Raw genomic sequence first — 12701 nt, forward strand, 5'->3', positions numbered from 1 at the left:
TTTCCAAGTCTGCTTCCAAATAACACAGATATAACAGAACTCTCTCCTTAGTGCTGATTTTTACCTCCTCCGTGAGACAGACTTTCATTTCAGTCTATTAGACAGCTTTCAGAGATATGCTACCACTGCCTCACTGCAAGCAGCTACTCCCTTCCCTCCCCCAACTGTCAAACCTACTCCTCTGTTGTGTTGAGAACATTTTCAATACCTTCTCCTCAATATGCCGTTAAGTCATCTGGTTCTGTTGGTTCTCTCTCCAAAATGTGTCTCCTATCCCTCACTCCTTTCTGGTCCCAATGCCACCATTCTAGCTCAGGCCTTCATTCCCTATGGCCTCCCATGGCAGATTCTTAGGAGGTTCCCAACTCCATCTTACATACCGTTGCTATAGCCATCTTCCTGACCATCTTACTCTCCTTCTCAAAGTCTCTGAGGCCATACGATACAGTCCTGATTTCTATTCATTCTGGTGTCAAGCGCCATCCTGATTTGTTCCCCAGTCTACTGCAGTGGCTTCCTCCCCTTATCCCGCCCACCCACATCCGCACACACGTCCATGCAAGCATGCAGGTGACACTCCAGTGTACATGTACACTAACGGGCCGCACACACTTCCTTCCCTCCGTGCCTCTGCTCACACTGTGCCGTTCACTGACACTTCTTGCTGTCATGCCCACTTGCTAGCATGCCAGCCATCTTTCAACACCTAATACAAAATCTCCTTCAAAGAGATTAAATAAGCATCTTTCTCCTCCCCCCAAACATACACCTCCCCCCAAACAAACTATAATATAAGCAGCCAAGCCAACGTATCTAATGTGCTCAAGACAAATGAAGATAGTTTCAAAATACCACCCCACCCCCCACCCCCAACCAGCTTTCAAGAATAAACAACCTATTTTTGGTAATGCCTTAAAGACTTTATTGAATACTTGGACCTTTCAATATTCTGGATGACTTTTTAAAAAATTCTTTCTGAATAACCCTGACTGCAGTCTTCAAGTTGGCAGGAAAAATGATACATCCAAACTACCAATAGGCCTACATTACACTCTATGATCAGTTGTTCAGATTCACACTTTCTGAGATAAACACTTGTCAAATTGTTGGTTTTGCCAAATAAATCACTAAAGCATCCTGATAGGGCAGAATAGCCTTTATCTTCAGGATGCTCTAAATTGGGTATTTTTGTTCTCTTTATATCTCTTTAATATCTTACCGCCTGAATGGACTTCTGGGATGCTCAGGGTTAACTGGCGAAGACTCCCACTATGACTTAGGAACTTGTGACCCCTGTAGCTAGACTGAGAGGTCAATATCATTCCACCTGCTGTATCACCTATTACTATCAGTCCCAAGGCTCAATAAGGGCATATTACTAGAAGTACTCAAAGATTTAAATGTGAAAGTTAGATTTGGGTCAGACAAATATGGTTGGGGGGGGTGGAAATGGAGGTAAGATTACATTATTGTAAATTGTTAGCTTAATATGCCACATTCTACGATGTCTAGTCAAGCCTATCAAACAGAAAAGGAGATGGGATTCAATGTGGGAGCCCTAACTCAGATTAAAAGGAATAGACAGCAGTTGGGTGGAGTACACTCAGACCTCTTGGTCTTTCTGGAACTCATGTGAAACAGCAGTCAGTAGAGCAAGGTGCAGACTGAGGAGTCTGGCTCTAGGCCAAAACTCTATATTGATCTTTCAAGTGCAAGTTTAGACAATCACAAGGCTTTGACTGGCAGGCCTCATGGGGGAAGCTGCCCTCCCCACATCAGACATGGTACACAGCCAGTATGCTACAGTTTCCTGGAAGGAGCTGTAAGCAGGGACTCAAGCCGTGCTGGACCAGCCATACTTATGGGACATTCCTTGCCCAGGTGCCTCCATCCAGAGGTCTCTTTGGAGAGGTGTGTGGGGGAAGGGGGTGATTGGCTAAGGCCCTTCTCTGGGATCTCCACTGAGATCTCCCTATGGGGGGCCTTGGCTGAGGCACAGGCACTTTTCTCTACTTTGACTCTGTACCTTTCCACTCCTAGCTCTTCCTCTTCTTCCTGCTGGTCTAGAAAGAGGCAGAAGCCTCTGGTTCAGGGCTCCTCAGCAGTTAGAAGATTCTCCATACCTTCTTCTACCTGACCCTTGCCAAGTGCCATTCCTTGGGACAAAATGGAACACTGGGAAGCTGACAACTCATTTCCCCCTTTGCTTGCATCGTCGCACTAAGTGAAGAAAGGCTTGAGTCACTTTCAGTTCAGCTCTTTGTCCTAATTGACCACCTTGACACCTGACTGCTCAATAGAGGCCAAGTCAAAACAAGAGAATCCCCTCTAGATACACTGAAATTCTGAAAGCCCTTTCTTCCTCACATCTGCTCTTTCACCTTATGGTATAACCCAAGTGTTCCCAACTGTTCCAAATCTCATTTGTTTGGCTGATCTCGACCAACTTAAAAACTACCAGTTTTCCTCCTCTGAATTTATCCAGGTCTAACTATAGTATCCCCCCCGCAAAAAAAATACAATGCCTAGTATTTATTTCTTTATCAACCCCCTTTCCTCCATCTGTCTGATAATGAGTGCATATATGACTCAGAAAGGGGTAATTAAACTACTTCATCTCCCCAACCACTATGAAGGACCTAAGTGGAGATTTCATGATCCAAGTCCCTAGAACTTAACACAGAAGAAACCACAGAGAAACTCTCATTTTTCCTCTTCAGCTGAACAACTAGACGACATGAGCCTGGAGCTACCAGCGACCATGTCGTACTCCAGGTGAAACAAGCCTGCTGACAACAGTGAAGAACGATTCAAGAGGTAAAGATGGGAAAACCACAGACCAACATGATTGTGATCAAGCCCCTTGTCCCAGCTGGTCTTTATGATCCATAGTTCTTGGTATTTTCCTTTCCATTCTGGAAACTGAGTTATTCCTCATCTTTGTGTGACAGTCATCAAAGATGACTGCCAACAATTCCTTCCATCCTTTTATCCATTAAGCAGAGGAGTCCTTATCCCCTCCCCTTGAATCTAGGCTGGTGGTAACTTGCTCTGACCAAAATAATGCAGCAGAAATGACACTGCACCAGTTCCAAATGTAGGCCTTAAGAGAAGGATGCTTCTACTTTCACTCCCTTGGAAACCAGCCGTCAGGTAAAGATGCTCAGCCTAGATTACTTAATCATTAAGTGGAGAAAGGGAGGCCCAGCCAGCAGCCAGTCATTCAGTCAACCATTGTGGAAGCACTATTCATGCAAGTAGAGCCATTTTGGATGTTCCAGCCGCTGCTAAGTTCCCAGCTGAAAGCAGCCCAGCTCAACACCAAAAAGGTGTCACAAAAGAATTGCCTAGTTGAGCCCAGCCAACCCACAGAATTATCAGAAATAATAAAACACTGTTAAGTCACTAAATATTAGGGTAGCTCGCTTACCAGGAACAGACAATTAACACGCTTTATAATACTATTTGCTTAAGTTGTTTCAGTTAGGCTTCCTTCTGTTTCTTGTAACACAGCCCTAATTAGATTATGTAAATCATGTAGATTATTTCTTTAACGTTAGTAGATTCAAGCACCCTCATGTTCACTCCCAAATTGGACAATTACATAACCCGTCAGGAGCTGCAGAAAGATGTAAGAGAATTAATGAGAAATATGGACAATTTCAGAGCAATTATCTTCATGACCAGACATTGAGTCACAAAGCCTGTAGACAGTCTAATTTGTGTGGTAGAGAAATCCATTATACCCCAAATGGAAAGACTTACATTTGAGTCCCGAGATCTCTAGCAATATGACCTTGGTCCACAGTTTCCTCTAAGGTGTTGAATGATGGTACATCAGTAGCTCTCACCTTTCAGTGCCATTAAAATTGTGGGAGTTTATTTACAATAATACTGTTGCACAGGCCCTGCAGATCAACTGAATCAGAATCTCAGGAATAGGGCCCAAGAGGGTGAAGGTGATTTCTGTCCCTTCTTTCCACTTCCTTTCTCACCAATTCTCCCCAAGAGAATGTGATCCTTTCTAAGTAAATTGACCTACGTCTACTCTATAGTCCTGGCCAAACCATTCTTAGTCTCTTGTAACTGGTAATCTCCTGCCATTAGACTAACTAGGTGGGCCCAGCCTCTTGTTTTCTCTCACTTTTAACTTTTTCCCTCCCCTGCTCCACGCTATAGAAACCCCTCAGGAGCAGCTGCCAACCAGTGTTAAAACTGAAACTGGACAGGGACAGAGCATGGAGTTTGGAAAGGCTCTGCTTGGCTTTTTAGTCTAAGTCACTTTTTCTGGCCCCACTTTACCAGAGAGCCCTGCGTAAAGTGTTATGAAAAGGTTATGGAAAATTGAGGCTTATTTCTCCTGTACTAGGGGAGATGAAGCTCCCTCAGAAACCCTAAGGAAGGAGAAGTAACGCTCCGGCATTCCTGGAACCTGGCTCCCCAGCAACAGTTAACACGCCTTATAATACCACCTGCTTAAGTTGTTTCAGGTAGGCTTCCTTCTGTTTATAACAGAGCCCTAATTAGATTATGTGAATTAGGTAGATTATTTCTTTAAAGTTAGATTCAAGCACCCTCATGTTCACTCCCAAAATGGACAATTATATAACCCGTAAGGAGCTGCAGGAAGATGTAAGAACTAATGAGAAATATGGACAATTTCAGAGCAATTATCTTCATGACCAGACATTATTAGAGTCACAAAACTCGCAGACAGTCTAATTTGTGTGTCTTCAAAATCTCACAAATACCTCAAATATCTCGGATCTGTTTACTGCTCGCTACTCTCTGCAATCTATCAATTAAGAAAGTGTTCTTAAGTTTTACTTGTAATTACCAAGCTTGGGTAATGGGTTGGGATAAACATAGCAAAATATGTATACTACAAATTTTCTTCTGAAAAAAGTAATTTTTCTTCTTGGAAACAAAAGGCAGTCACATTAATTATGTTCAGAGAATAGAGCATATTAGGGCTCAAAGTAAACAAGTTTTATCTTAATAGCTTTTTATGGTCAATACATGTGAGTTAGAAAACATTTTGTTTTCATTTATTAAACCTCACTCCATAAGTAAGCAAAGGAGTTGAGCCCATGGGGATTAGACCTCACTTCCCTAGCTGGAAGAAAGGATCCAGTGAGAAGCCAGATCTTTTCTAATGGGAGAGGAGGCAGGAGTGAGGGGAGTACTATAAAAGGCCTGACCCTCTGGAAGACCTGATTGCATTTCAATCATCCCAGCATACACTATTCTAAAACCAATCCTACTCCTTTGGCTCCTGCTAAGACTAAAAAGATGGACACCCACAAAGCTTAGCCACAGAACTACAGATCACGAGAACTGTTACCTAAAGCCACCCTTTTCTGAAGAGGAAAAATACCTGAACTTTCTGCCTTGCTCGCTCATTCATGCTTTCTCTCTTTCTCTAATTCTCTCATTTTAAATGCATCCAATAATAGGTCCCATTTTCATTAAGTACCCAGTGTTAAAGAATGCTTAAGTCAGCCAAACCATTATAATGAGTTAGCAAAAACTGAAAGAGGAAAGAGAAGGTTTCTAAATATTGTAAATTAGCCCAGAAATAATCCTGCAACAGACTATTAAGAACTAGCCTATCAGTTGTTCTTCACAGGTATCAAGAAAAAAGTAGCTACATATGCAGTCTGAGGATAACCAATGAAATAGAAGAAACTGGGTTTTCAGAATGGAGGTGCCAATTACAACCAGAGTCTAGTGGTCTCCACTTTCTTTCCAGTCTGAAAATTTCTAAATTAAATAGATATGTTTTCTACAAAGCAAGTACGAATTTAGTTTTTGTAAGCCAAAAAAAATCCAGGCTAGTTTTTATCTTCATAAACTCAGTAATAAATAGCAGTTTGGGTTTTTCCTTGCTGCATACAACATATAATTAATTCTTACCTAGAACACTTGATAAAGAAAACAAATGATCAAATAATAAATTCTTTTAAAGATTTTATTTTTAAGTAATTTCTACACCCATATTGGGGCTCAAACCTACAACGCCATGATCAAGAGTCACACACTCTAGGGGCACCTGGGTGGCTCAGTCAGTTAAGCATCCGACTTCGGCTCAGGTCATGATCTCGGTTCATGACTTCAAGCCCTACGTCACGATCTGTGCTGACAGCTCAGAGCCTGGAGCCTGCTTTGGACTATGACTCCCTATCTCTCTGCCCCTCCCCCGTTCACCCTCTGTCTCTGTCTCTCAAAAAATAAACAAATGTTTTAAAAAATTTTTTAAAAAAGAGTCACACATTCTACCAAATGAGACAGCAAGGCGCCCCCAAATAATAAATTTTTTAAAAAATCACCTTGGATGAAATGATAGACTCTTCCTGATGAGCATTTTTGCACTTTTTCCCTGTGTCTTGCTCTGCTGATGTACTTTTTGAACTTCCTGATGAATTTAATCGCTTTCTGCAGATTCCTTCTTTTCCACTTCCCTGGATTATATTACCTTAAACATATACAGAAGGAAAAAGAAAAAATTATCTTTTATCTTCAAATGTCAATCAGAAAGAAAGAAAGAAAGAAAGAAAGAAAGAAAGAAAGAAAGAAAGAAGAAAGAAAGAAAGGATAAAAGGGCAATTAAAAGTAAAAGTCCATTTATATTAATGCCAACTTGAAAACACTTATTTGCAAACCTCAAAAAAGTATTAAGCAGCACTTTGGCCAGGAGCTCCAGCCCTGGAGACAGTCAGGCCAAGATGCTAATATGAACAGGTGCTATCCTTGAACTGGTTCACCTTGCCTCTCTGAACGCTGGTTTTATAACCCCAAAAAAGGGAATTATAATAATAACTCATAGAGTTACTACGAGTAAATGAGGTTTGATATATAAACTATGTATCACAGTACTTGAGATGTGTTAAATATTTATTTTTTATTTTAGCATTGAATTTCCTAACAGATAATTTAACATATAGTCAGCCAATGAATTTTACATATAATTATTGAGCCCCTAACATCCACAGTGAGAAATTAAACTTAATAACAGATTAAGAACCCAAAATTACCCAAAAGGGAGAGTGACCTCTACAAACTTCACCAATATAGAAAATAAGTCTCAATAACAATGGACACTGTATCCCATATAATACTTAGCCAAGGTGCAACATATTTGGCAAACCTAAGTCGGTATCATATTTTGTTAATAAATCCATGAGCCCTCTAATCAGAAAAAATAAAAAATCTGCTCTGTTTAAGAGGACAATCTCCATGCTTAATTATCTGTCTCCCCTACACTCAAATGGCAACTTCATGAGGGCAGGAACTTTATGTGCTTTGTTCACTGTTCCCTCCTTTTGTCTCCAGCACCTAGAAATGTGCCTAGCATAAAATTGGTGCTTGGTAAATGTTTGACTAAATGAATTGTGAACATAAACAGAATTGGCAACAATCACCAAACTAAAAGGCAACCGACAAAATGGGAGAAGGTATTTGCAAACGACATATCAGATAAAGGGTTAGTATCTAAAATCTATAAAGAACTTATCAAACTCAGCACCCAAAAAACAATCCAGTGAAGAAATGGGCAAAAGACATGAATAGACACTTCTCCAAAGAAGACATCCAGATGGCCAACCGACACATGAAAACATGCTCAACATCACTCATGATCAGGAAAATACAAATCAAAACCACAATGAGATACCATCTTACACCTGTCAGAATGGCTAACATTAACAACTCAAGCAATAACAGATGTTGGCGAGGATGCGGAGAAAGAGGATCCCTTTTGCACTGCTGGTGGGAATGCAAGCTGGTGCAGCCACTCTGGAAAACAGTATGGAGGTTCCTCAAAAAATTAAAAATAGAACTACCATACAACCCAGAAATTGCACTACTAGGTATTTATCCAGGGGATACAGGGATGCTGTTTTGAAGGGGCACATGCACCCCAATGTTTACAGCAGCACTATCAACAATAGCCAAAGTATGGAAAGACCCCAAATGCCCATTGATGGATGAATGGATAAAGAAGATGTGGTATATATATATATACAACAGAGTATTACTTGGCAATCAAAAAGAATGAAATCTTGCCATTTGCAACTAAGTGGATGGAACTAGAGGGTATTATGCTAAGGGAAATTAGTCAGAGAAAGACCAGTATCATATGACTTCACTCATATGAGGACTTTAAGAGACAAAACAGATGAACATAAGGAAAGGGAAGCAAAAATAATATAAAAACAGGGAGGGGGACAAAACATAAGAGACTCTTAAATATGGAGAACAAACAGAGGGTTACTGGAGGGGGTGTGGGAGGGGGGATGGGCTAAATGGGTAAGGGGCATTAAGGAATCTATTCCTGAAATCATTGTTGCACTATAAGCTAACTAAGTTGGATGTAAATTAAAAAAAGAAATATAAAAAAAAATAATGATATGGGAACATAACTGCAAATGTAGTGAACATAGACTATGAGGTAATGATTTTTCAGTCAGTGTGGCATAACGATTTTATGTTCATGATGACATTAGTTAGGAATCCATTGTTCCCACTGGAAGACATGTGAAGCAAAAATGTCACCTTTCTTCAGCAGTCCCCTCTAAGTGTATTCGTCAATGTTCCATTCATGCAGTTATTCTCAGCTTCAAATCACTCTTTCTAGAAATAGGCAGGTTTAGGCACACTCTTCAAGGTGATAACACGTTTTTTTTTGTTGTTGTTGTTTTTTTAACGCACACGTATCTTTAAGCATTCCAGTCTCTGGGATTTAAAAAATAAAGTATTTTGCTCTCCATTTCCACAACTAAAGTATCTTCACTTCAACACCTGTTCAGTTTTCTTTGTAACAAATCTGTGAATGTGTGTCTATGCTACTACAAAATTGTACTCACCATGTGATTGATACATTTTAATAAATTATTTTCTGAGAATTAAAAGAAAAAAAAAAGACAGAATTGACCCAAAGGTTCCCTTGAGAGCCTGAAGAGAGGTTTTGTAACGCAATCCACAGTGACTATTCTAATGTTCTAAAGCACGGTTTAGCAAATTTTTCTACAAAAAGCCAGACATAAATATTTTAAGTTCCATTGACCATATAGTGTCTGTCACAACTACCAGCCTTTGTCTTTAGAATGCAAATCAGCCACAGACAAAACACACATGGATGAGCATGGCTGTATTCCAGTAAAACTTTATTGACAAAAACAGGCAGCATGCCAGATTTGGCTCGTGGGTTGTAGTTTGCTCAGATCTGAACTAAAGGATATTCAAGTGGTCTGAAATAACACTCCTTCATTAAGTAAGGAAAGAAACACTGTCCATATTATTTAACAGGAAAATCAATTGAACCAATAGAAATATAATGTATTTATATAAGAAATTTATGAATAAACTTTTCAATAACTGAACTGCCTAAATTACTTAAATATTTGCTTTGAATCTAAATTAGGAAGATTTCATATCATTTTAGAAACTGTGAGGAATAAGACTAAATAAGACTACACAGCTTCATGCAGCAAATGTCTAAATGCTACAAGAGATAAGAATTAGTCAAATCAAGAGAAATAATCAACTAATGGTACTGCTTACTATGCTAAGAACCAAAAATGTAAATTAAACAAGACACAACATCTGCCCAAATGGCAGTTTACCACATTCCAAGTGTCACACATGTACATAAAATCCTAAACTTAAAAAATATATATTTAAAATATTCTTCAAAATTCCAAATTTTCTACTACAAATATTCTTCTAAGGACCAGAGCTAATTTCTTTTTGCATAGGAAGAAGCCACTTTGATACTGCTGTAAAAATGCTCTTTACAAAGAGTATATAAAATAAACAGCTTAATTAGCTCATAATAATCATAATATCTGGCATAGCAAATACTTTTCTACATCCCAAATGGGTACAGTTAAATGATCACAATCTAAAAGAAAATAACTTAAAACAAATTATTCTTAATATTACTAGTTTCATTTACTTGTATGAGCTGTTATACTAACAGCTATATGCAGATGTCATTAAAATTACAACCATCCAACTTTATCCTCCAAAAGAACCACCGTAACAGTTACATTAACAATTTGAAGTGTATCCTTCCCAACTTCCTAAGGTTAACCAAATATACAAATACATATGTGCAAACACACACATGACTAAAATAATAAATGCAATCATTTTTGTGGGATAAAGACACAGAATTGGAATTTCCGGATCCAAGAGTGTTGTATACTTAAATATGTAAGAGATACTGCCAAAGTAGTCATATATTTGTTGCCTAACGATTCTTCTGTAGTATGCCCCAAATTTCTGAGTTTTACCTTCTTTTTTGTTACTAAATAATTATTTAAAACCTTCTACCTTTTATAAGTGTGACAGATAATATCTGCCAGTAGGTTTGCCACTTTGCTATTTCCCTTTAACTTTGTTTATAAGTGTCTTATGCACACGAATTTTTTTTTTTTTTCATTTTTAATCTAAATGTACCTGTCAATTTTTCCCTGATGGTTCTGGGCTCCCTACCATCTTAAGAAAGCTCCCCAGAAGTAATAAAAATATTGTCCCCATATATTCTTCAAATGCCTTAATAGTTAATTTTTACATTAAGATTATTAACTCAATAAAAATTTATTTAAGCACATGGTATGAGGTAGTGCTCTAATATTGTTGTCTTCCAAATAGAAAGCTAATTTTCCCAACATTATTTATAATAACAATGCATCATTTCCCGAGCAATTTGATCTAATAATTTTGAATATATTAACTGTATGTTATTTTGGTCTGTTTCTCAGTGTTCTGTTCATTTTTTACTGGTCTAACTTATCTATTCCTACTCTGGAATTATCAGCTACTTAAAATAGAAACCAGACCCAGATTGTGATGTAAAAAGGTTCTCTAAAGGAAGAGGTATTTCTGTTATTCAAACTGTCCTTGAGCATACATGGAAAAATCTCCTAATTCATTTTGTACAACACTGACATAGCTCAACGCTAAAATCTGACATAGATGGCACACAAGGAGAAAAATACTAATCACACTTAGGAATACAGATACAAATGTCCTCAACTAAGCAACTCTAACCTAACACAACTTAAAAATAATAAGCCATCATGATAAATTAAACTTATTCTAGGAAACCAAGCATGGCACATTAGGAAATCTACCAACATCACTAACTACACTGACACAAGAAAATGCAGGACTATTTCTTTTTGTTTTTTCTTTTTTGTTAATAGCCCTGCCCTGACCCCACTGCTCACCTATGCCCTCCCCTTTCTCTGTCCCCACCCACCCCTTGACAGGACTATTTCTATACCAAAAAAATTGTCAAAGAATTCAACAGTTATTCCTGAAAGAAAAATAAAGAAATAAAACATCCTAAAAATGACAGAGTGTCAGAACTGAATTCCAATCATTTTAAAGCTGATACTTTAAAATAGAATTCCTATTAAAATCGGGAATAAGATAGAGATGCCAATTTTATCCGCTTCATTCAAAATTTATAGGGTCTAGTTCATTAACTAAAAATGTTTTAAAGGCAGTAGAGCAGAAGAGCCAGAACTGTCATAATTTTGTAGATATGACTATACAGCTAGATAATCTGAGAGACTTACAAAACTACTAGAGTTAATTAGATAATTTAGCAGGGCTGTTGGAAATAAAGTAAACAGAATAACTAGCACTTTAAGTAAATTTTAAACTATAGTCGAATTAATAGAATGTCAGTCCAGCATTTACAGTCTGCATTGAGCAGTCATGTGGAAAATATTCAGAGTACAAAATTAAATGCAAACCAGATGATTTGGGGACTACTTCAATCTTTTTCAGCATGTGCCACCTTTCATGACTCCATGTTGGAGGGTTAGAAGACGGGAGAAGAAGGGTACTGCAGAGTAGCAGACACCAGTGAAACTATAAAAGCTCCTTTTTCAATCTAGCAAGAATACCCTAGCCCAGGAATTGTGACTACTCCTAGAGCCTAGAAGGCTGAGGGAACAGAGATAACTGGCAGTCAGGAGAGGGCAGGCTCTGACAGCCATGCCCAAATCTATTCACTTGCCAATCACCAAGGGACAGAGAGAAAATTTTAGCCCAGGCATGAGAAACTCATGATAATTTCCAAGGGCTAATATCTGGGGACCCAGAAAATAATCTAGAACTATTCTGGCCAAAAAACAAAAGGACAGCCTGAACACAGCAAACATTCAGGTACATTTAAGGATTAAACCAAGAGTTAACCTGAGAAAAGCTCTAGGAGAGGATGCAAGAGCACATTAAAAAAGAAAAGAATAAAAACACCAGAACACAGGGAGGGTAAATTTGTGGGGCAGTATAGTGACACTGCTCAGAGCATGGGCTTTAAAGCTCTCAGCCAGAGCTAGGTCTCAATTACGGCTCTGGGATTCATTACGTGATCTTGGAGAAGTCATTTAACATCAGTTTACATCATCTGTTCTGTACCTAATGACACAAAAGGCTCTAAAACATCACGTTAATCAGACCATCTAAAGAGATATGAATGAACAAAGTACAGTACTGAACCTGCAAAAGACTTAAGAAAGTAACCGACATCTACATGAGTCCAAAATGCATCCTAGAAATTGATTTTTTTAAATCTCTAGCATTGATACATTGACCTGGATGATTTATTACTTAAACAAATAAAACAACAACAATAATGATAATTATAAACTACACAGCAGAGAAAGTCAAATTATTTTGATTTT

At 38.3% G+C, this 12701-nt stretch overlaps 1 protein-coding gene across 2 annotated transcripts in view; it reads right to left on the bottom strand.

The window, feature by feature from the left end:
- Nucleotides 1–12701, bottom strand: part of APLF (aprataxin and PNKP like factor) — a 79908-nt gene that overhangs the window by 34246 nt on the left and 32961 nt on the right. For both annotated transcript variants that reach the window (XM_058683863.1, XM_058683862.1), the window contains one exon: nucleotides 6330–6475. In XM_058683863.1, coding sequence (XP_058539846.1) covers nucleotides 6330–6475 — 146 coding nt within the window. The remainder of the gene's footprint in view (nucleotides 1–6329; nucleotides 6476–12701) is intronic.

The sequence above is a fragment of the Neofelis nebulosa genome, chromosome 9 (genome assembly GCF_028018385.1).
Source record: "Neofelis nebulosa isolate mNeoNeb1 chromosome 9, mNeoNeb1.pri, whole genome shotgun sequence".
Lineage (NCBI taxonomy): Eukaryota > Metazoa > Chordata > Mammalia > Carnivora > Felidae > Neofelis > Neofelis nebulosa.